Source organism: Pangasianodon hypophthalmus, chromosome 15 (assembly GCF_027358585.1).
Source record: "Pangasianodon hypophthalmus isolate fPanHyp1 chromosome 15, fPanHyp1.pri, whole genome shotgun sequence".
Taxonomy (NCBI): Eukaryota; Metazoa; Chordata; class Actinopteri; order Siluriformes; family Pangasiidae; genus Pangasianodon; species Pangasianodon hypophthalmus.
In genome coordinates, this window is record NC_069724.1 from 6,285,998 (window position 1) to 6,311,857 (window position 25,860).

Sequence of the window (25,860 nt, forward strand, 5' to 3'; positions counted from 1 at the left end):
TGCATTTCAAAATGACATTTCTTGTCCAATCGCGTTTTTATTATTTTTTTTTTACCTTATTGAAAACTGAACAACCTATAAGATTTGTGAACATTTCCATACTCTTGGGGTTTTTTTAAGCGTTTGTGGTCGTTTCTTAAAAAACATGCAAGTAGACAGACGTCAGAGCTGTAAATTCTTGACACAAATACATGCATTTGTTTTTATTCACAAAACCAGCCCATACTTCTAATTCCAATACAAACATCGCTGTTCATTTTAAAAGATGTAGCTACTGGCAATGTCATGGAAAAAAAAAAACAAGAAACAAATAAAAAAAAGAATCATTTTTCAGTGCGTTTAATTGGGCAGAGCAAGTGCTGTCTCCAAGTGCTTAGGAGGATGAATCCACACTTGCACAATGGCGACGTCGTAACGAAAAATATGGCCGCAGTTTTACAACAAAACAGTGCAGAATTAAATGTTTGGACAGATGGATGGTTTGGCGGTCAAGGAGCTTCCAGTAGTAGCAACCCCACAAGTACAACAGTCATCATCTATCCTGACTATACACTACTGTGGGGTCTCGACATATATTTGTTCTTTCATTCCATTCAGAAAAATGGGATTTTTACATCTTGTAATAGTTTCTTTTTTTCTTAAATGACAAACATTGATCAGTTTTTCCAATCTATAAATTTAAAATCAAACTAAAAAAAAGAAAACAATAAAATACAGAGGTTTAAGTAAGAACAACGGTGCTAAATTACAATAGTGCTTGCCATGAGCCACTAGTTTTAAAATATAGCTGTAAAATTTACATTCTCTACACAAGTACTGTATCTTTCCACACGTGAACAACATTAACACCAAACACAGAAATTTTGTTGATTGTCCACACTCAGTCTGTCATTTCTGTTTGGCAATGAACTGTTCCAATGTTTAAGCGAGAGAAAAAACCTGCTGGAAAAAGGACAAAAAGGTACCAAAATGGAAACATATAAAAGGGAATGAAAGTTGCCATAATTTTTTTTTTCATTATGTTTAATTTTTGGTTCAAGGAATAAGTAGGTGCATCCATTATTCGATTGATTACGTTTTTGTAGCGTTTCTGTTTTGTTGTGTGTGTGTTTATATGAAGTTTCTGGTGGTTGTTTCCTCTTTTTTTCGTGGTTTGTATGCTTGCTAGCCAGTGTCGGTGCTGGAGTCGGTCCAAGCGAGAGTTAGCATTGCACTTGATGGCAGAGCTTTGGGTGAAGGTCGGAGATCACAGCCCTACTGGAACCACCGGAACGCCGCGCCCGTCGGCAGCATCACCTTCTTAGAGAAAGAAGAGACGGAAGGGAAGAAAGAGACAGGAAATTACAATTAAGACATCATACTTTAAGAAGGTGCTTCATCATTTAGTCATGCACACTGACACACAAGCAGAAAGTTGGTTGGATCTCCTGTCTGTGCTCCACTTTCCAGTTCTTTTCTGCTTAAATCCTCTGCATCTCATGTGTGCTGTCCCTCCTGTCCTTTCTCCCTTCCCCCAGCCACAGGCCATGGCCTTGGCTCCACGTGAAACCCGATATGGTACATTTATTATTTAGTCACCACGCAGTCACGTCAAGCTCTCACCCCACTACTCACACTCATGACACTCCCTCACGTTATCTGTGTCTCTTTGTCTCGCTCTGACTTTCCCTCCTTTCCCGCCTTGTTTACCAGAGTCTGCTTCTGAAGCCCAGACAGACTGGGACAAGGCCGTGGTCAGCTAAATGAGTGCAGCAGTGCTGTGTGTAGGTGTGTATTGAGTACAGAGGCTGTGTGTAGGTGCAGTATTGCGTTTTGAAGCTGTAGGTATGTACTGAGACTAGCACTGTCCATTTTGGTCATTCGAACAGCTTGATTATTTAACAGGCAAAATAAGGAAGTGTTCAAGTACTTGAATTCCCATGGAGTCTATATAGAATATCTCTTTGCATATTTTGGCATTAAAAATTGATTGTATCAGTATTGATCAATCAAACATAAGGGGCTTTGAGCTTTTGGAAGCTTCCTTCTCAAAGTACAAAATACAGGCCTCATATTATTAACCATCTATTCAGCTCTGTCAATACTGACAATGTCTGTAAAGAGCTAATATATAATTTCTTGTGCAATTATGACTAAAACAATAATGGCAAAAGAGATACTTTGTTTTCAAAGCTATATTAATTTATGTTCAATTATCATTAAAACCATTTGGCAAACATATCCTTTGCCAAGACATATTATTATTAATTATTTAAAAGAAATCAGAAACACGCTGCACTTTCAGGCCTCAGGTTCTTTTCAGAGTACCATCTTTTCAGGTCACTTCACCGATGAGTCTGGAACCATACACTGTTCCCAAATGACAGGGATGTGAGTAAGGAAAATTTTACTCTCACAGTTTCTTAATGTACCTAATGCAAAAGAAAAAAAAAAACATGACTCATACTCTTTAGCCGAACAGAAAGAGTGTGTGTAGGTGTAGTGTTGATTATTGAGGCTGTATGTAGGTGTAGTATTGAGTACTGAGGTTGTATGTAGGTGTAGTATTGAGCATTGAGCCTGTTTATAGGTGTAGTGTGGTGTACTGAGGCTGTATGTAGGTGCAGTATTGACTATTGTGGCTGTGTGAAGTGCAGTATGGTGTAGTAAGGCTATGTGTAGGTAAAGTAGGCTGTAATGAGGCTGTGTGTGGGTGCAGTAGCCTGTAATAAGGCTGTGTGTGGGTGTAGTATTAAGTATTGAGGCTATTTGTAGGTGTAGCCAGGTGCATTTAGGCTGTGTATAGATGTAGTATGGAGTACTGAGGATGTGTGTACATGCAGTAGTGAGTATTAAGGCTGTCTGTAAGTGTAGTATTAAGTATTTATGCTGTGTGTAGTTGAGGGAATGTGTATTGAGGCTTTGCAAAGATGCAGTGTTGTATTGAAGCTGTGTGAAGATGGAGTAGGATGTATCAACACTGTATTTAGATGTGGAATTGAGTATTGAGGCTGTGCGAAGGTGAAGTGTGGTATATTAAAGCTGTGTGTAGGAGCAGTAGGCTGTGTATAGATGTAGTTGGATGTATTGTGGCTGTGTCTAGTGTCAGTATTGAGTACTGAGGCTGTGAGAAGGTGAAGTGTGGTGTAGTGAGGCTATGTAAAAGTGTAGTAGGCTGTAGTGAAGCTGTGAGTAGGTGCAATATTGAGTATTGAGACTGTTTGTGGGTGTAGCCAGGTGCATTGAGGCTGTGTATAGATGCAAAAGGGAGAAGACGCTGTGTATATACACAGTATTGAGTGTTAAGGCTGTCTGCAAGTGTAGTATTAAGTATGATGCTGTGTGTAGGTAAAGTATTAAGTATTGAGGCTGTGTGAAGGTGCACTGTGGTGTATTGAGGCTGTGTGTAAATGCGGTAGGGTGTGCTGAGAGTGTGTGTAGGTGTAGTACTGAATATTGAGGCTCTGAAAAGTTGCAGTAGTGTGTATTTAGGCTGTGTATAGGTGTAGTAGGATGTATTGAGGCTGTGTCTAGTAATAGTAGGCTGCATTGAGGTTGTGTGTAGCTGCAGTAAGCTGTATTGTCATTGTGTATAGATGCAGTATAGCGTTTTGAGGCTGTATGCACGTGCTGTATTGAGTATTGAAGGTGTGTGTAGGTACAGTAGGGTGTAGGTCTATTGAATATTGAGGCTATGCATGGAAGTTGTAGGGTACATTGAGGCTGGTTATTGGGGTAATATGGAGTATTGAGGCTGTATACAGGTGTACTAGTGCATACTGAGGCTGTGTCTAGGTGTAGTAGACTGCATTGAGGCTGTGTCTAGGTGTAGTAGACTGCATTGAGGCTGTGTCTAGGTGTAGTAGACTGCATTGAGGCTGTGTCTAGGTGTAGTAGACTGCACTGAAGCTGTGTCTAGGTGTAGTAGACTGCACTGAAGCTGTGTCTAGGTGTAGTAGACCATATTGAGGTTTTGTCTAGGTGTAGTAGACTGCACTGAGGCTGTGTCTAGGTGTAGTAGACTGCACTGAGGCTGTGTCTAGGTGTAGTAGACCATATTGAGGTTTTGTCTAGGTGTAGTAGACTGCATTGAGGCTGTGTCTAGGTGTAGTAGACTGCATTGAGGCTGTGTCTAGGTGTAGTAGACCATATTGAGGTTTTGTCTAGGTGTAGTAGACTGCACTGAGGCTGTGTCTAGGTGTAGTAGACTGCATTGAGGCTGTATCTAGGTGTAGTAGACCATACTGAGGCTGTGTCTAGGTGTAGTAGACTGCACTGAGGCTGTGTCTAGGTGTAGTAGACTGCATTGAGGCTGTGTCTAGGTGTAGTAGACTGCATTGAGGCTGTGTCTAGGTGTAGTAGACTATATTGAGGTTTTGTCTAGGTGTAGTAGACTGCACTGAGGCTGTGTCTAGGTGTAGTAGACTGCACTGAGGCTGTGTCTAGGTGTAGTAGGCTATATTGAGGTTTTGTCTAGGTGTAGTAGACCATATTGAGTTTTTGTCTAGGTGTAGTAGACTGCATTGAGGCTGTGTCTAGGTGTAGTAGACTGCATTGAGGCTGTGTCTAGGTGTAGTAGGCTATATTGAGGCTGTATGTAGGTGCGGTAGTTGGTATTGAGACTAGGGCAGGGCTTGTGTGTACTGAGGCATGGCTGTGGAGATGAGCTGTCGCCTCCCTCCCAAAGGCAACACTACTGCGGCAGAGAATCTCACACATTCACCAACACTGCCCCGAGCCAGGAGGAGCTCACATGTCTCCTCTTGCGCACACACACACATGCACACAGAGTCAAACACACTCTAGCCCACACAATCTCACTCTCAGTCAGAGTAACCCACATTCACAAATAAATACACAAACAGACACAAGCACTATAAACTTTACTCATGTTAAATTTGACTACACTGTCCAGAATAATCAACAGGCCACGGTAAGTTTTTACTGTTCTGATTTGACACTTTCAGAATTAAAACATATACCTAATGATCAAAACAAAACAGAACAAAGAAAAATCTCCATGATTTACAGGGAAAAAAATCACAGCACAACAGGAAATCAGGAAACACGTCATTTTTATCATTAGCTTATTTTGTCAAGCATGTATTTGATAATGGTTACGTTGTGAATTATGTCTAAATTTGTCTGTCACTAAAAGTCTTTGTCAGTCCGTTTTAATTCATGGCTAATCAATTTCCTCTCTGCACTTTTTCAACAACTACAGTATTGTATCTCAGCAAGTAATCCAAAAACCAAATCCTAATCTCAAAACAATTTAGTAGGACCCATTTTCTGAGATGATAAGTGAAAAAAGAAGCAAGGTGGCATAAAGGATCATTACTAGAATGACCTACTAACTAATTTCACATTGTCCATGACACAAATGAGCCTTGACATGCATGACATAACTGAGAAAAGGAATGAAGGACCTTGTTATTTTGTCAGTGATAGCTGTAAAACCAGTGTCTTCTTCATGTAATCCACTTAGATGTATTCATGCTGAATTAATGCTGAGAAATGTATGTCCGTCTCATACCATGTTGTCAAGCTTATTTCTAAGACATCACAAAACATTGTGTGAAATCACAGTATGAGGCATCACTTTGTTACACATCAACCACTGCTGCTATGTCAATAGTGACCTATGAACCAGAAAACACTTAAGAAGTCAGCATAAAAATGCCTTACCCTCTCACAAGACTTGTTCACTAGTGAAGCCCCATGACCCATGATCTTTGACCTATGCTCTGTAAAAATAGCAGAGCCTGTCACGTGGTTTTGGAGTAGCAGCAGTTGGTTCCCTAGCCCACTGACCCTCAGAGTTTGCCCATTCTTTCCCCATATCAAACTCCTCATTTTAATCTCTGTTCATTGAATTTACAATGAACGTAGTAGCGCTCTGCCTGCTGAGACTGGTCTCCTACCCTTCATCCCACTCGCACCTCTACAGAGACTCTATAGAGCAGGAACTAAATGATGAAACATCTTCATTCGTACACAGACAAGAGCATGTCGGAAGGTCTAAACATACTTTGGGTTGTTTTATACATGTGCTTAAGAGACAGCCTGCTGCCTTTTCCCTGTAGTCTTAATACAGTCTAATCTTATATCAGTCACCCTTTCTAATGCAGGTGTCAAGATACCAAGCCAGACACATAAATAGAGCACCAGTTCCTGAATATCTACACTTGAACATAGTCAAGAAAGTAAGCACCCATTACAAAATTAATGTACAGTAAAAGTAAGCAAACACCCCATTAGGAACACAATACTCTCATACACATTTATACTCATGAAGAGCAATGCCATAGTGTCAGAGGAAGACAAGTTGCGTCAAAGTATAGCTATGGACTAGGAGTTTTGGGATAAGTATCTGGTCTAAGCATTGGTTTAAGCATTGGCATAAATGTAGACGTAAATAATAGGTCAAGCATTTGGGTAAATTCTGGACCTATTGATGGAATAAAAATTGAATTAAGCCTTAGGATAAGTGTTTTGGATAAGCCTTGGGTTACATGTTGGGATACGCACTGGGTCAAGTATCGGGATAAATGTTGTGGTAATAAGGGTGAGCACTGGGGGTTAGTGTTAGAATAAGTAGGAGAAGCATTATGTTACAGGTAGGTGCTGTAATGAATTTACATTTATGGCATTCAGCAGACACCCTTATCCAGAGCAACTTACAATTATCTCATTTATACAACTGAGCAGTTGAGAGTTAAGGGCCTTGCTCAAGGGCCCAGCAGTGGCAGCTTGGTAGTGCTGGGATTTGAACGCTCAACCTTCCGAGCAGAAGTCCAACGTCTTAACCACTGAGCTACCACTTCCCACTCAATTGACTTCAAATGTCAATTTAAGTGTTGGGCAAGTGTATGGTTAAGCAATGGGATACATGTTGGGATAAATATTGGTGTAAATGATGGGGAATGTGTTGGCCTAAGGGTGCGTGTAACAGGGTAGGTGCCAGATTAAGGTTTGGGGTAAGCACTGGGATAAACACTATAATACATATTGGAGTAAGCATTGAGATGATTGTTGGAAAAAGTGTTAGGATAAATTGTTGGGGTAAGCTAATAATGGTACAATAATGAGTAATGGTACAAGCATGGCAAGTGCTGGAATAAGTTTTGACATAAGCAATGTGATAAGTCATGGGATAAGTGTTGGTGTAATCATTGGGATAAGCATTTTAAGTATTGGGTTAAGCATCAGAATACATTTTGGGGTGAGTTTTAAGGTAGGTCACAGAAAAGGTGTTGGGGTAAGTATGCGAGTAATGATGGTACGTACTGGGTTAAGTGTTGGGCTAAGTGTGTGTCAAGCAATTCTGGACAGTTCTTATTCTCCTGTGCGTCTCCTATTGCTGTTTAAACTGAGTGATCCCAAAATAAATTCAGACACATCAGAGAGGTGTGAGGTGGCGCACTGCACACCACCCCCTCCTCTCTCTATCACTATCTCTCTCTCACATGCTTTCTCTGTCTGTATCTCTCTCTCACTGTTTTTATATGGCCCTCACTTAGGCAACAGTAACACACCATGAAACCTGCAGATCCACCAACCCCACAAACATTGCAGCAACACCCACGTACTCTCTCTCCGTCTGTTCCTCTCCTCAACCCCCCCCCCCCCCCCCCCCACACACACACACACACACACACACACACACACACACACACACACACACACACACCTACACATGGTACTATACACAGGCCACAAATGTCACTAGCCCACGCTCTTACACAGCTTAACAAACACAAGGATCCATATGGACCTATGCAGGTGAGGAGCTATAGTGTGACTTACAAACAGGCTCCTTGGTCCATCTAGGGCACTTTCACATATGCAGCATTTAATCTGTTTGAATTAAACCCTGGTGCGTTTCCACCCTCGGCAATCACACTCGGGTGGAGACTAAAACAACCGATCCCATCCCATCTGAGTGAGGTGGTCTCAGGCAAACTCTAGCATGGTTTGATTCCAGTGAGAAAGTGATTCAACCCTGAATTGACCCAACTGCAGGAAGTGAGGAAACATGTTGTGTATTATGGGTTGCAGGACAGTGCATTTTTTTTTAGTTTTGAGCTGCTAAAATAAGACATGAGGCACAAACAGAGCAAAGGGACAGAGCTGTAAAACTGCAGAAATGCCATGTGTTCTGGATATTTAGGCTGCCAAATAAAAAGGGAAATAAACGCTGAATGTGATGCTCAAAATATTTTAAACTATTAATCTACAGGGTGTCCCAAAAGTCTCCATACATAGGAGAAATTAACACTTTTTAAATGTCTTCCAAAATTTTTCATACTTAGTTTATATTATTACTAGAGAAGTGGACGTCCACGAACATCCACTGACGAAGGCACAACCGACATGCTGCTGACATACACAGTCCCCTATTCATGGAGACTTTCAGGACATCCTGTACATAATTATCTAATCATTTATTGAGCACTTACTCTGTGCTGATTTTTGTGATTTCTACATACTCTTAGCAAAGGTTTGCTTACTATTACACATCACATTATTTCTGAATGAATACTATTCATTTTGAACCCTACACATTCTTCTTCTCTTTTTTTTTTTTTGGTTCACTTATCTGCAGAGAAACCATAACAAAATAAACATCCTACAAAAAAGCAAAAGTATCTATTTAGCGCTGATCCAACTCAAAATGTAAACATTTCTTCTATCACATATTCACTTAACAAAAAATATTTCCACACCCACATCAATCAATATGCGTATGTTTATGTACTCTGAAATTTCAGCTTCAAATGATCTTAATTAGAGTCTGTGTGTATGCCAACTGTATCAGTGTGGGTTTGAGCTGGAATTAGTATTTGTTTAGCAAACCTGCTGTTTGCAAGCCAAACAATTATGCATCTTGTCAAAACACATGCTCAGTCTGTACAGTTTAATAATGGAATTACTCTAACAGGTAACACTTCTGATGAGCTGTGGGAAAACCTGAAATTACAGCGAGGGGATCTGTGCAAACCGTGGACACCTGTTATGCACTTCATAAAGACGTTGAGTAAGGCGACTGAAATGGTTCTGTCACCTGTTTTACAAAAGGCTCGTTGCGCGAGTTTAATTACTGTAATGTAAGATGGCACTCTGATCCCATTGCACACCATGACCTTGTTTGACTCCATACACATACAAAGTGCCCCCTTAAGCAGTGCTACAGCTTCACGCTGTACCCAATTTTCCAGCTATTAGAGCAGCTTAGGAAATGAAAGCGATATTACAGCAGTAAGTCTGTCTGTGGTACATCGAGGCACCATCCTATTCTCTGTGATGTCTGAAGACTGAATACAGTGCATCTACAGTTGTTTGCTTAATGGTTGTCATCAAAAACAAATTAATCAAAGTTAATGAAGTTTCTGCATTGAGGACGAAAAGTAAAAAAGTAAAAATTTAGCAGTGTGTGATAAAAAGCCTGTATGCACAAAGCACTTTCTATTCCAAACCTTTTGTTATTCACATGGCTTTGTATCAGTGTATCAGAACATCTCTAGGGACACATTATTTTTATCAGGATCCTGCAGAGCAACCCTCTCTTGACACAAGATCACGAAAGTGATGCATATTTAGAAGTACCTTGTTTTGTGGCAGGCAGAATTACAATGTAAAGTGCTGAGGAGCCTTATCATTCCACGATAGGAGAGCCATTTGTGTCCCACTGATATTACATTTACAAATAAGTATGTAAAGTAAAGGTAAAAGACATTTTAAACATAGGTAAAGTGTCCTGTATGCATTCTTCAGATAAATAACTTACAACACTAATAACACCTACCAAATCTACTGCACTTAAAAAAACAGCAATTTTGCCTGTGCAGCTCTCAGTAACTACACTTTACCTCGAAATATAATCAATAAAATGTTTTAAATCGTATTATGTTCGTATTAGTATGCAAAGCACATGCTTGAAACATCATTTTCCATGAGTCATCCATTACAGGTTATGAAAAATATACACAATATTCATTAAAAAGTTTGGGGGACACATTGACCATATTTGGAATATTCCACGTCACATTTTCAACAGTTGCATCATCCAAATATCCTGAATATCATTGTTTTCTCAGTCTTTTTTTCTTTATTTTCTAAGATATTATGATACTGATTGAATTTTAGACTTTGGACGTACAACCCTGTTACCCAAATTATAGACTGAATGTAAGTTAGTCATTTAAAACATAAATTTTAAGTAAATCATTTGAACATCCGTAATGTCCTTATTACATTAGGGTAGATGCTAGTTAACCACATTTTCTGTATTTGCTAATTCTATGCTAAAAAAAAAAAAAAAAAAGTCAACCCTGTTACTCATTTAAGAGCAAGCTTTTCAGCTAAGAAACCTTAAAAAAAATGAGATACTGTTGTCTGAGATGGGTTAATGCAGTAATGTTTGAATGGCTGAATGCAGGTTTTATTATATTCAACGTTTGAAAAATGATTAAACAATAATGTTTATATTCTACAAGGGCCAAATGGTACCACAATTGTGGAATCCCCCACACAGTACCGACCAACTAAAAGCTGAGAGAGAGAGAGAGAGAGAGAGAGACTAAAAATCTTTAAACAATGAGAATGAAGTACTTCAAAATCATAAAGAGGGATAAAGAGGCAATATGAAAACACATAAAACACAAAACGGACATACTAAAGCGTTTCCTTCACTAAACAATCAAGAAGACACTCAAGACCTTCTACTTCTATTGAATTGAACTAATCCGTTTCTCAGCCTATGAACTCCACAAACGGCATTATTAGTTTTCAACCAAAAACACAAGTGACACTGAACATATTACAACCTGATGCTCAAGAAGGCAACACGATACATTAAGATACATACTTTAAGCGCGATGTAAACTTTTGAACAGGATGATTGGTGTAAATTGTTATTATTTTGTTTAAAGATCTTATCTTTTTTTCATTTAGTACTGCCCTTCAAAGCTACATAAGATATTTACATGTTTCCCAGAATACAAAATAATAACAATTTACACCAATCATCCTGTTCAAAAGTCTACATCCCCCTAGCTCTTAATGTAGTGTGTTGTCTTCTTGAGAGTCAATGAATGTGAGCACCTTTTGTAATAGTTGTGTATGAGTCCCTAAGTGTGAAAAGATGGATCTCAACATCATATAGCTGCTGTTGGAAAGGGGTAAAATATGCAGAAGATGCTGGAAAAGCAAAGAATGTGCAGAACCTGGAGGATTTTTCTGAAGAACAGTGGGCAGATTACCTGCTCAGGACAAACAACGGACTCATGAACCACTATCACAAAACATAAAAACAGTCATTGATCATCCAAGTAACAACATACGGTATTAAGACTCAAGCATATGTAAACTTTTGAACTGGTTCTTTTGTGTAAATTCAGTTATTATTTTGTCTTGTGGACTATATGTAAACATCTGTTATGTGAAATAGCTTATTCAGGGTAGTACTAAGTAAAAAACAAAATGCAATTTTTATGATCATTTTATGATGATTTTTTTAAAAATTATTAACATTTTGCAGATTCTGCAAGTCACATATAAACTTATGACCCAGGGGGGGGTAATAATTAGATTTTCATTACTAGTAATAATAAATAGTCATTGTATCAATGGCTGCAAAATCAGGTTTTTTTTGCACTATAAAAATAGGAATTTAAGCACCATAAATTATAACAGTAATATAATAATTGTGCCAATTCTACAAAAATCAGATGCAGATTATACTGTATGATTACACTGTAGATTACACAGATCAAATTTTATAATGCACTTATAATAATATCATTTTAAAAATGATATTAATTCAGCATTTGAATGACACAAGGCCTTTTAATACATTTTGAAAGGAGGATAATCCCAGGAGGCATGTTAATATACCAGCATCCCATCTGTATCAGCGCGTAATTGTTGAAAACCATTAATTAGTGCCAAAAGGATGACGCATTACATAGCTCATGTTCTGGATGAGAAGGTACACTTGCCTTAGTGCCTTAGCGTATTCATCACCTTTTTAATACTAATTCAACTTGAGTTAATTCACAGAGAGGAGATAATGCGTAATCTGCATATCAAAACTGTTGAACCTGTTTTCTTTGAATATCATTCATTTACACATTCAATACATTGTTATCCATTTACATGTGACTACTAAAATCTGAATTTATTGCCTTCCAACAATAACAGAAGAAATATAAATATATTGCAACAAAAGTAATAATATATATGCATGACATAATTGGTGTATATATGGCCAGTATGTTAAATGAATCATTCTTCTTTTCTCTCATATAATTGTTTTGTTGGTTCTACAATTTAATTCTTCTTTCCAACACAAATGGTTACTTATTCTCCAGTAAATGGCTCTAAGCACTTTCATTATTAGTGGACAAATCAGTAGTCCAGGACAAGCTAATTTTGTGTCAGGGCTATAAATTTTTTATTCCTAGTTGCCCAATGGATAAGTATTTTCAACAACCAGAAAAAATGACCTTCCTTTCTAATGTCCACAAAAACAAAAGTTGTTTTTGGTATGTATGTTCAAACTTCACACACTTCACCGTAACTACAGCACATGTTAATTGTACCAACTGCACCACACACATAAATGGAGGCGTGATGTGGCTGAGTGTATTTGACTGATTTTACTAGGTGCATTATGTAGGTGCCACAGGTATGTGGAAACACTGATGAAACCGAGCAGCACAAAGCCGTCATATACCTCACCTGCTTACTACACTCAGTCACCTCTCAGTCAGATATGTCAAGAGAACAAAAAGAAGCCAGCCAGACTCTAATGGTCTTTTATGTGAGACATGAGAATAGAACAACACAGCTTGAAATTTTCTACCAATGACTTGCAGACTTTTTGTTAATGATGCAAACACTATGCGCACATGCTCACATACACTTTTGTTTCCCTTAGCTAACTAGCTCACTTTGTTATTACGTTATGTTAGCTACCACTTTTTAGCCTAGTCACGTTAGGTGTTCGGGCAAACAAAACATGGGACCTAGCAGCACACTGGAGCTTTTACTTGCCCTGTGTCCACCCTGGCACCGCAATACTGAATCAGTAGAAATCAACTAATTTTGGTAAGCTGTACACTCATTGCTGCAATCAGTGTGTCATTCAGCTAAATTAAGTAACAGCTATCTGCCAGGAGAAAGATAAAGATAATGGTTATTTTCATAATTCATATGGTACGTATCATCCTTAGCAACATTAACACAATGTTAGTTGACTTTTATTTGGCATTATGTTACTTGTGTGATGTCTGACCCGTCTTAGAGACCAGGTGCATCCTATTCAGTCTTTGAAACAGATACTCAGATGAACAAGCTGTAAGGCACTCATTACTCATTACAAGCATCCTATATGGAAAACATCTGGCTACCTGCTCAGGCTGACATGACTGTGGTATTTTCTATCATCCTTACAAGCATTAGTGACATTAATCTTATCTGCCTATTAGGATCACTTTAAAATGTTATTTAGCCTTATAACGAGCCTTGGAGGCCAGACACATTCATTTTTAAGCAAACACAAGCTGTAAAGCATGCATTATCTGAAATGGCAAATGACTCCCTGATCACTCTGACATTGATCCTGGTAATATTTGATGAGCTTTTGGATGATGGTTGTATCTACATATTAGGAAAAAGCCATTTTACTTACGTCCAAATTTACTCAAATGTACCTCTGTTTGCTACCTTAGATGTTAGGAATAGTAATTACAAATCATGATGAAAAACTGTACAAACAAACAAAAAAAAAGACAGAAAAAATAACTTCTGGTTGTTTTTATACTCAAGCGATATCAAGAGGGTAACATTACTAAAAGAATGACAAACCATGCTAGCTTTCCAGTTTGCTAATCAGTTTGCTACATTACCATGACTTAGTGACCTAAGTGACCTATAGCACACATACTGTTAGCAGTAAGCTAATGTTTAAATGTCTATGTTTTGGGCTTATTGGCCTAGTTTACCAGTGAGCTATAGCATACATACTATTAGCAGTAAGCTAATGTTTAAATGTTTATTTTTTAGTGGAAGTGACCTATTGCGTACATACTATTATCCGTTAACTAAACATTTAAACTGCTATATTTTGCTCTTTTGAGTACCAGTTTTATTTTGTTTTTATGTGTGTGTACAAGCACTTCATATAATCTAAATAATAAAAAATAGTGACGGCAAGAAGCACATGTAGCAAGGTCTTACAGCCTTAACCCAACTGGCTTGGAGTGAAACACTAACTGTCGTGAAAAAAAAATGTTTCATAAACATGTCTCGTGTGAACTGACGTGAAAGGAGCCAGAGGACAACATAACATCACCTCAATAATCATCTCACCATCAATGAGAGTGAGTCAAATTCTCAAACATACACTGACAAACCACAGAAAAGCAACCAGCAATCAGCTGCATTTATGGTACTTTACACAAAATCTTAAGAATATTTGAATATTTTGTTAATATTTGAATACCAAATATTGATACTATACTTTTTTTTGCAGTTTTACAGGCATGAAGAAGAGTACTTGAATGAAAACATATCCAGGAGTACTCTTCTTTTCATTCTTTCCACAATATTGCTTGCCAATCGCTAATATGCTAAGTCACAGCTAAATTTCTAACTGTACCAAAATGAAGGAAATTTTGTCACATTTCCAGTCCTTCAGTCCCAGCTTGGTTATGCCTGTTTTGAGATGCAGACGACAACTATCTAGTAGTCCTGTGTACTTTATAACTGGTTGTGCCCTAACACATTGATATGCTGCTATGATGTATTTGCATTGTTAGCTGAAAATCAAACTTGAATTAACTGATCCAATTTAAAAGAGAATACTGATTATGATTAAAGCAAGATCAGCTTAATTAAATTAATAACTGAGTGACACATGTCATAGTATTTCAAACACAGCCAAACCAACTTCAGATGACCTCAGCAAAAAGTTTGGAGGGCCATGTGTGAGAGTGAGTGAGAGAGAGGGAGAGAAACAGAGGGCAACTGTGGCACCTGGTGCTCCAGATGACAGTCCTTTGGCCAGATGGACCATGTCAAACACAACTTACAAATGTGCATCCCACTCTATCTAATATAAACTTACATTATCTCTACTACATATCATTATACTCATGTATAAGACACATGCTTTCCAGGAGTCCGACTCACAATGTCGCATGCAGCGGCCCTTTTATTACTTTTCACACGCACCTTTCACACTTATAATTCCCATAGTCTTGAAATGGCTCTGGGCTTATTTGTAAACTGAAGAAGTCTACCAAAAGCTCTCCAGCATGCAGTGTCAGTAAGGCAGGCTGTGTAGAGCGAGACGTGAAGCACAGTGGGTGGACAGATTAGAGCAGTCCCCATGGTGCATGTCTGTCCTTCCACCCACTCCCCCAATCCTGCCACTGCCACCTGCCACCCCAAAGCCTCATCACCTGCCTCTTTAACCCCACCAATCTGGACCTCCAAGAAGGGAATGGGCTCTCTGCACAGTTCAGTTACCTCTACCATGTGAAGCCCTGCCTCCAAAAAAGATGAATGTGCTGTCTATTAGAACCTGTTGCACCACAAAATATCAGTAACCAAGGATTACCTTGGCATATAGCAAATTGTTTGAGGATTTCACAGTCTTCTTCTGTCTTATACCACAATATACCATAAATTTCTTCTGAAAAATTTCTACTGAGAAAAAAAAAAATGCCCCCAGGAGCAAGTAGTGTTTTTGGTCTTACCTCCAGTGCAGCGGATGGTTTCTTCTTTAGCTCTTCACACTTGCGGAACTTGCAGATCTGGTGACCCGTCTTGCGGTTGCGGCAGCTGCTGCATTGCTCACAGTTGATCCTGCGCCGGCAGGGCGCACACATACCGCAGCGTTTACGCTTCTTTTTGCCGGCATTGATGGCGGAGGCCAGCTCACTGTGCGCTGGATACTCAGCCAGGCCTGCCATGTGCAGGGCACTGTCGGCAAGGAACACACCGGCCGGCGTCATTATGAAAAGCCCAGCCGGGTTGAAAGGAAAGCCACCACCTATGCCATACGGGAAGTCCGTGTGGCCCCCCACAGTGTCGCCTGCTGATGCGCCCTCCAGGTCGCCTGACCCTGCTTCAGTGCCCACTCCACCCACTCCCACCCCTGCACCCATGCCCCCAGGCAGCAGCATGTGCTCCATGCCTGCTCGCTTAAGCAGCGCTGCCGCCTGGGCAAAGTGTAGTAGGCCGTTGTGTCCTTCAAGTGCCTGTTCCAGGCTCCGGTCCGCTTTGGCAGGCACCAGGGCCGAAGCCGTGGACGACGGATGCTGCTGCTGCTGTTGCTGATTGTGCTGGCCAGGCTGGACCTTACCCTTGGCCTGGCCGTTATGGCTCAGTCCGTTGGTGTTTTGTGGGCAGGCAGCAGTGTACTGGGAAAGAGTGCGAGACCTTTTCAGACTTTTGCTGAGGGGCTCGCTAATGATGCCGCTGCGATTGCGGCGCTCAACGACGGGGCTGTCCTCCCTGCAGCTGTGCTGCTCCCGTTCCTTGTCCTTATCTTTGTCCTTGTCCTGGGCCTCGGGTGTCCGGCTGCCCTCCGGCCGTCCGCCAGACATGGTCCAGCCCCAGGGTGTGTGTGTGTGTGTGTATGTGTGTGTGCGTGGGTGGGTAGGGGGTGGGGTTGGGGAGGGGACAGGGGATTGGCAAGGGAGGAGCCAGGCAGTACTTTCGGTCCACTGGATACCCAGATGAGGGGGGAGCCTCCTCTTTGACAAACTGGCCAGCCAATGGCAGGCAGGCCCTGGCACCACAGAACCACCTTTAGACCTCAGCCGTCATCTTCCCACTGGCAACTGGTAAACTAACGCAAACAAGGATAGAGTGAGAGAGGAAGAAAAAGAAAACAAATATTAGTTCATCTACCGTTCAACATCATGAAAGTAACATACCCAACCATTGAGGAACCCTCAAAAAACCCAAGTCCTCATTTGAAGTATTTTGCAGTTTCCCAAAGATGTTGTTAAACAGTTTGAGACTTAAAATGCTATTCTTCAGAATCATTTGTCAGCATTTAGCGTAGTTTAGCCTAATGGATGGAATCAATTTGTTAGGAAGTATTGAATAGGAAGGTTTATAGCACTACAGCTCTTCAGTCCGATCTATCTCTGCCTCTGAGATGAGCTATCCCTTCATCATTCTAAGTTAAGCTAAACAAAGGTATTGAGTACAACTGGTAAAGTCAGGCTTTAAAAGACATGACTCAGGACCTGGGTTTTTAAAAGCAATGTAGATCAATGCAATGTAGTGAAGCAAGTATCATTTGTTACACGTTTGCAGTGCTTTTGGGAAAGAAGGCCATATGGTTTAGAGAACAAGTAAACCTTTGCCCACCTTCACTAACCACCAGTGCTAACATTCGAAACAAGCTTATGCTGTATGTTTTTTGGTAACAGTACAAAAGGGGAGTTTTGAGTTTTGGTTCAGATTCCAGTCACACAGTGTAAATTATGAAATCTGACAAAAATCTCCAAAGGTAATTAATTAGTGTCATTTGTAACAACTCAAATAAAATTAAAGTTTTTCCAGATTCATCATTAATATATATATTTCAAATATTGGGTACAAAAATTACTTTCATGTTCTCACAAATGCGCGTTCACACACATTAGAACACAATGTCAATGCACTCCTTCCTGATAATATGCCATGATTTCATCTCTGTAGTCACGTACTATGACTCTCTTTCATGATTTCTCCAGAGTGTAACGTCACGTCTTGCTAGTTGCATTCCTTCATCATGTTAGAATCTGCACCTCTAATGAGGTCATCTATGTTGTCTGCCCATATTTCAGTCAGTGGATCGGTCCACTGTGGCTCCATCAGTCACATTTCTGACTGAACTACTTATCAGCTGATCTAAGAGTTGTCAAAGAACATACACAAATCTAATGTCAATAATTTAACCAAACAACAAGCTATTTGCAGACATTTGTAACATCTGTAACATGGATGAAACTGCATGACGATATTGCACACTGTTTGATCGCAAACAAATTCATTAAAAAGACTTGTTATTGTTCTTCATCAGTTTAACTGCCATACACAATGACCACAGACATGCATACACGTACAACCCCGCTGAGGAAATGGCCAGGCCTGGCCTTATAAGGGAAACAAAGGGAAGGGGAGGGAGGGCTAGGCGGGTGGGGGGTGTCTACGCAAAATTGGAAGGCCAGAATTAGTGGGAGGTAAAGCTTCAAAGGCAGGAGCGCAGCCCCCGCATTCTCCCCAGCTCAGGGGTCTGTGGCGCCAGTGGACCACAGCCAGTCCATCTCTTGCTCTCTCTCTCTCGTTCTGTTTCTGACCAGTGGCCACACTGAGCCAGGCAGCTTCGCCTCCTGCCTGCCAAGCCAGCCCCATCACACACAGATCTCACGGGTCCATGGCACAACCCCACTGCCACATTTCTTATCCGTTCAACTCGCTCTGTGCGCCAACACTTTCATTTGGATGCTCGAAACTTCAGAAAAATCACGTCTTACCCAGACCTTGCTAGTTCATCGCTGGCAGCCTTTGGGTTCTGTTTCATTCTGGCTGAGAACAACAACATGGCACGTACAAAATCCCTTCCACTCGCATGGATGTTGCACGGAGCCAACGATTGGCCACACACCATCAGTGACCAACCATCCCCCCAAACCATGCACCACTCTCACCATCATCGAGAATATGGCTGTTATCTGGGTCAGTCTTGTTACAAAATTTCAAATCTTGGTTTGTTAGTAACTTCATTAGGAACCACATTAAAGTGTGCTGTTAACATGCTAGCTTTCAGTTCTTCCAGGCCTCGAACAACAGGACAAACATACGCCCTTCCCTTTAAGCAGGGGACGTGATTAGATTTCGGGCCATCAGCTGTACTTATGGTTCAATCCTTTATAAGCACAGGTGTAATGCAAAGCTAAGGGCCCAAGATGCATTGCTGTCACCCCAACCACACTTCATTAAATGAGATGAAAAGACAGAAAATAGGCCCATGAGGGGACATGAAAAAGAAACAGGAAGATGGGATCAATTCAAATAAAGCATTAGTTTTAATTATTAAAATTTATTGACATTAGTCTATAAAGTGCCTGGTTATATAAAGGTATATTCATTCCTTAATCCCTTCTCATACTCTGATAGCCTTTCAGGAATTCAGTTTAACTATCAGTTATTCACCTTTAAGCATATATTTTAATAACTACTAAGAAATATTCAGTAACTACAGCGAAACTAATCAGAAAGACACATGTTCTCTTTTTACTAAAGAAAAGGTGGAACTGATAATTATTAAATAATAATTGCCAGCTCAAAAAATAAATAAATAAATAAATAAATAAAAGAAACTGACTAGCTATAAAGCTAACTCTAACTGTTCACTGAACCACTGTACTATATTTTTTGCCCATTATTTCCTGATTTCGGTTCCACATTGTGATGAAAATCCAACACAACCAGTGCTTAAAGTAGTTTAATATATTGCTAAACTCCATATCTGAAGTGTGGTCATACGGTTATGGTCTTACATAGATCTGTAAATATGCAGCCTAGAGAGTTCTGGCATTGTCTATCATCCATCAGTTATTAAGAGCCACACTCAGCAGTGAGTAATTTTGATTTCGCTCTGTCCATTAACACTTCTTTCAGAACCAATTCTCACAGAGAGAGAAAAAAGCATGTCTCTCAAAACGGCTTCTTACGGTATCACTAGCCTCCAAAGAGCACATGCTGTGTTTGTCAGTCCTATCGTCTCTTTTTCATATCTTTATTTAAGAATGCAATAAGTGCTGATCAAAGAATGTTGGTCTTTACATCCTTCATGACTTTTTGAACTACACTTACCAGCCACTTTATTAGGAACACTTGTACACCTGCTCATTTATGCAATTATGTTGCAGCAGTGCAGAGCATAAAATGATGCAGATACAGGTCAAGAGTTTCAGTTAATGTTCACATCAAACTTCAGAATGGGGAAAAAATGTGATCTCAGTCACTTTGACTGTGGCATGATTGTTGGTTCCAGACAAGCCAGTCTGAGTAATTCAGAAGCTGCTGAGCTTCTGGGAAATCTCTAGAGTTTAGAGTGGTTTGCAACCCTTACCCCCATACCCACACACACACACACACACACACAAAAACATCCTGTGATCATCAATTCTGTGGGTCCCATCACCTTGTTGATCAGAGAGGTAATGAGAGGAGAATAGCCAGACTGGGTTTGAGCCCAGAAGCAATGCTATAGTAACTCCAATAACCACTCTTTACCACCGTGGTGAACAAAAAAGCATCTCAGAATGCACAGCAGAATGAATCTTGAGGAGCACGGACTACAGCAGCAGAAGACCGCATCATGTTCCACTCCTGTCAACCAACAACAGGAATCTGAAGCTAAAGTAGGCACAGGCTCACCCAAACTGGACAGTTGAAGATTGGATTAGGCAACGTTGGGCAACTGTCCAGTTTCAAAAACTTGCCATCTCCAACTTGCAATCCCCTATCAGAGCTAATATTATTTTGTGCCAAATCAGTGAACCAGGCAACATCCTACACGATATCTTAGTAAGAGTACGGTATGCATGATAGTGTCAGTGCCTTTCAGGGCCTCTAGTTCCTCAGCCCACCTGTGTGCAGAAATCCAGTGTAAGCTGAATAAATGCCTTTTAGAAGTTATTAACTGTGCAGTCATGTGGACAACCATGTGACTCATAGCAAGAGGTCACAAAAGGTCAGTCAAAGACAAGACTTTGAGGATAATTTGAGGATAAATGTATTACTGAATTAAATAACTATAAGACAAAGTTTGGAATAAAAATATTTTTAAAAATCGAACAAAGGGACAGTGACATAGTTTCATGTTGTGTGAGTTCATTAAAGTAATAGATCTGCATATGGTGCTGTCAGAAACTAAAAGAATCATTAATATTGAAGCACTCAGACTCGGACACGGTTCATTCAAATGCAAAAAATTGAGAGAAAATTCACTGATTGTTAGAGGCCATTGGGATAGCAGTGAGAATCCAGTTTTGGTGAGTTTCACATAGAAAGGGTTTGAAGAGAGGCATAATTAGCAAAAAGACAGATGAATAAGGATTTTCTATGTCAAAAAATATTTGAGGGTGAGTTGAATGACAATGGATAAGCGTATCTTGTTATCAGAAGCCACATAACAAGCCAACTGCACTTCAGTTTTATCATCATATGATGAAGCAAAACACAATAAAAGAAGGTCTGACTCAGTGTCGTGTTACCTCCAGCGGTGAGTTTGGGGAACTGCCCTAGCTTAGCTTCCTGTTTACAGTCTAAATTAAATCAGTCTTGTGAGGATATACTGAGGATTCAGTTGCTGAGTAAACATACTGGGGTTTTTTTTTTCTTCAGACAGCTGTAATTCTATGATGAATAACAGTGTTGTGACAACATTATGATTCACCACAGCAATAGTAAAGCTGAAACGATGACAGATGACAAAGCTTTTTGGTGTGTTTTTACAGCCTTTACATTTTATTCCTGTGTAAAACTTTTTATGTTCTAGATGGCTGCATATTGGTGTTTTACATTTTGTGTTGTTTACCTTATACAAATAAAGGATAAGCCAGTTCCTGGGCTCTGGACTACAAACAGAACTTCACATTACGTGAGCGTGTAAGATAGCAGTATAGTTAGTACAGTACTTTCCATAACCCATTAAGCAGTACTTACAGATGGCTTTGTTTCTTAAAGCATTGTGTCTTACCATCTAACAGAATATTACACGTGACCTCAAGAGAGAACACATACAGGAAGTGTTAACTAGCATTATTTATGACATTAGTTAAAATGTCTTCCTCAGTAACTACTTTGAATTATTCAGTAACTACAATGAAGCTACCAGGAAAGATTACATGGTTAATACGGCATTATTAACATTCACAAAGTAATTAATAATTGTATTAATTTATGTTTATTTGAATGTTCACTAGGTAACTAATGTCTATTCCAACCACAATGTCCAATACTTTTATAATACTTTTAGTATTTATCTTGTTGTTTAGTTCAAGGACGTATGGCTCCCTTAACTAACATTAATTAACATTAATAAACTGAGAAAAATGAGAAATGTAGTTAAATGAGAGAGCTCACAGCCACAAAGGGAGTAAATCTAACAACTGGGACTATTGTACTAGCACCTATACAGCACTGTAGTTTTTTATTAAGTGAATGAACTAAAATAGAATCATTAATATTGAAGCCCTCGGACTCAGCATCCATTGTACTGGCCATGCAATAGTTAATTAAAAAATTAAGAGAAAATTCACTGATCTCTTTTTAGATGCCACTGGGAATCCAATTTTGCCATACTAAGTTTTGAAGAGAAACATGATTGTCAATAAGATAACATCTGAAGGTGAAATAAATGAATTTCACCATTATTTGGTTCTAAAAGAAATTGGGTGTGAAGGGGTTAAATAAAACCAGCAGGATATGCTGTTATATTCTTATAGATATTAATCATATAATATGTGTAAGTATGAACCTAAGCAGGCTGTGCACATATTTACCGTTATCATTTGGCAGTGTAAGAGTGAACCAGGTGAAGCGGGCTAAGGTCCTCAGGTAACAGGTCATTATGTCACAACTCCTTCAGGCCAAACCCAATTAAGCTGTGTCCAACAAAACCTTCACGTATAAACTGTAAAAAAGACTAAAGTTCTGTATAACTGTCAGGGAAGTAACTTTGTAAAAGTGCTTGGGACAAGAATGATGATGAGGCAAAAAAAAGCAGCATGATCAATTAGAAATCAATCTAAGGTGCACTGGTATTAAGTACTTTTCACTGAAAAGATGAGCGTCCATTCTAACTAAATCCATACTAACTTTTTAAATACTTGCATGGAATGATTTGAATTGTTTTGGAAGTCATTTACTTGCTATGGTTTACATCACCTATATCAAGTCTTCACTGGAAGCCTGTTAGTCAGAAAAATAGTAAGTAAACCCTAATATAACAATCATCATGTGGGGTGCAAATATCAAGGCTCTAGGAAAAGAAACCTGAGAGAAACTGGCTCATGTTAATTTATAGCCACTGAGAATTTGATCATAGGCGAGACGTGCGAAGCTAACAAAAGGAATAGGGCTAAGCTGATTTTTAGAAGGTGTTTGGATAAGTTGATGCCGCGAGCTATGGCATAAAAGATTTTTAAACTTTTTATCAAAATGTGGTGAAGACAAAACTGTGCGTGTCAAAGAGGGGTGGGGACATGTCACCAGCGTCGCCAGTGTAAGTTATGCTTTAAAAGTTATAAGGAAGCTCTGGTAACTGGCTATGAAGTCATCCAGTTATTAAAAAAATGAAATGATATAGTCTTTATTAAATTTTTCCTTTAAACTGATTAACAATCAACTACAAAGAAAATACATAATTATACTATGTAAATGTAATAGTTGCTGTTTTCATTCCTTATAAACCATGACAGTTCTTTCACATGTATGTTGTACACATGTTGGAAGCATGTAATAACTCAGGTTATAGGCTTACGACTCTAGTTGTAAGGCTATAAACGGAGTTATTACATGCTTACAACATGTGTATATGCCTATAAAAAGCAGCCAGCACACTTCCGCAGAAACATTTCCCTTGTTTACTGTAGCAGTTTTCAGCACTACACTGATCCCGTCAGAAGAAGCTGTTCATAACCACAGCTCGCGCTTCCTCCCTAGAGGTGTGTGTGTGTCGGTAATTGGTCTTCCTCTGCAGGAGAGCCATCCCTTCCGAACCATCCCCTCTGCACGCCCCATGCCATCCACGTACACGCGCCACATTAATCCCAACATCTCCAGCTTGAGCCAGAAATCAATAGCGGGATGATTTAAGTGTGTATTCTTGTTTTGCGCAGTTTATCAATTTCCAGCCTATATTTAATGACACGGAGTGTGTTTCCCATACTGTAAGTGAGATTAAAAAATCAGCACACTTGCAGAATAAAATGACCAAAACAATAATGGAAGAGGAGTGTTGAGACGCCCTCTCGCCTGGGAGGCTGACAGCACAAGCAGGAGGAAAAATCTACTTGAGGTTGCCTCGAGACGTCACGCAGGCAGATGCTTATTAGTCCAGGTAATGCGGAATCTAACGCATCACTCCCCTAAAGACGGGCGGTCACGCAGACACACACACACACACACACGACACACACTCATGCCCCCCTTCTCTCACTCCCTCACGCTCTCAATTTCACACACGCACGCGCGCGCGCGCGCACACACACACACACACACACACGCACGCACACGAGAGCGCGCGCGCGCACACACACGCACGCACACACACCTCCCCAGCCGCCCCCCCTCACTCCCTCACACTCTCAATTTCACACACACACACACACGCAGCCTCCCCCCTCCACGCTGATGTTAAGGAGAAATTGACGCGCTTTCAGCAACATCTGCACTTTCACCATCCAATGTAAATCTCGTGCGCCTGAAGTTGAAATGAAATGAAAACTTGTCCAGTAATGACCAAAGTTGAATGAGTGATGTAGAGATGAGCGGCGAACAATACAGACAGACCCCACATCACACATCCTCAACTCCGACACACACGCTCAGCAACACGTTTCCTCTGCGCTTAAGCACACTGCGTGATTAGTCGGAAAGGATCAGTTGCGCAGCTTCCTGCGTTATATAGCTTTCATACGGCACAGGTGCGCTGCCGTAAAGTTCCGCTGCCATACAGCGGCACAGCAGCGTGCACACCAGAGCCCACCTGTCCACACCACGCACGCTCATCCACGCCGCTCCGCTGCCCAGGCTTTCAGCACAACGGTGATACGCCAAGAACGCACCGTGTCCTCTGGAAAATAATCCACGGGGCAATTAAAACCCCCGATCTTTTTAATTAAAAAAAATCCTTTAATATCAAACGCGGGGTTTTAAACGTTCTGTTGACGTTAAATGATCTCATACTTTGAATATTCAGCCAAGAACCGTGTAGGAAATTACTTTCACGCACAGCCAGGAAAGAGAAATGCATCAGGTAAACCCAGGCAGCGAATCCGAGTGACATTAAAAGCGGCACAAAAATACCTTTTGTCTGGGCTCGGCGGTGTGAAAGCGCAGTGCCGGCGGTCGGTGTACAGCGGCGCGAGCGCGAGCGTACGGCGGAACCATTCTCTCTTTCACCCAGACCAGTTGATCATCAGCAAAGATGACACGCCAACTTTTGAGACTTCAACAAACTATGATCCCCTCTACTCCCTGTCCACCCGCCCCTTCCATAAATCTGCATATTCGCAAACGCGTCCCCCTCCTCTTTTTTTTTTTTTTTTTTTTTTTTTTTTAATTCGCACCTACCAAGGCGGCTTCGAGCTGAGGGGAGGGCTCCGAGTGTCCGTCCGAGCGGTCCGTCTCCGATCCCCACCGCGCCGATCCACGTCAAAACGAAAGCAGCAAAAGCTCACGGTGCGCTCCCGGAAAGCGCGGAGCCCCTGAGCAAGGCGAGAGCGCGCCGAACCGGGCGGTGAATCACGGCCAAACGCACTTTTCCTGGACGCCTGAACGCGTGGGCTCTCGAACCTCTCCGCTCTCGCAATCCCACCTCTACATCCCCGCTCACGGAGACGAGCATGCAAACACATTTCATAGATTTTTGGAGCTTCACGTAAAAACCGAACTGGAGTTTCTCCACGCGATGCGCGAGGGCGGAAAGGGGAGGAAAGGAAAAAAACGCACAAACCGTGACAAAGACGTCGCGAATTCTTCAACGCTGCTTTTCTTGTTGAATCGAAGGGTGAAAGGCTGAACTTGTCGCAGGCTTTTTTGTCGCCAGGTACACGGTTCCAGCTTTACGCGCTATTG

The 25,860-nt window shown here is 40.6% G+C and overlaps 1 protein-coding gene across 5 annotated transcripts; it reads right to left on the reverse strand.

The window, feature by feature from the left end:
* cxxc5a (CXXC finger protein 5a) lies at positions 1–25,860 on the reverse strand. 5 transcript variants are annotated; one of them, XM_026938954.3, is made up of 3 exons: positions 25,739–25,860; positions 15,747–16,843; positions 1–1,299 (listed from the first exon to the last, which is right to left on the reverse strand). In XM_026938954.3, exons 2-3 carry the CDS (start codon positions 16,596–16,598, stop codon positions 1,255–1,257), a joined length of 897 nt encoding a protein of 298 aa, XP_026794755.1. In that variant the 5' UTR covers positions 16,599–16,843; positions 25,739–25,860; the 3' UTR covers positions 1–1,254. The 5 variants fall into 5 exon arrangements, with proteins under 5 accessions (XP_026794755.1, XP_026794756.1, XP_026794752.1 ...); XM_026938955.3 differs by lacking the exon at positions 25,739–25,860 and adding an exon at positions 25,357–25,603 and having other exon boundaries at positions 1–1,296; XM_026938951.3 differs by lacking the exon at positions 25,739–25,860 and adding an exon at positions 25,357–25,601.

Coding starts and splice junctions, on each gene's coding strand:
- cxxc5a (XM_026938954.3), bottom strand. CDS start 16,598: ATGTCTGGCGGACGGCCGGAGGGCAGCCGGACACCCGAGGCCCAGGAC. Junction 1,300..15,746: donor AACCATCCGCTGCACTGGAG/GTAAGACCAAAA, acceptor TCTTTCTCTAAG/AAGGTGATGCTGCCGACGGG.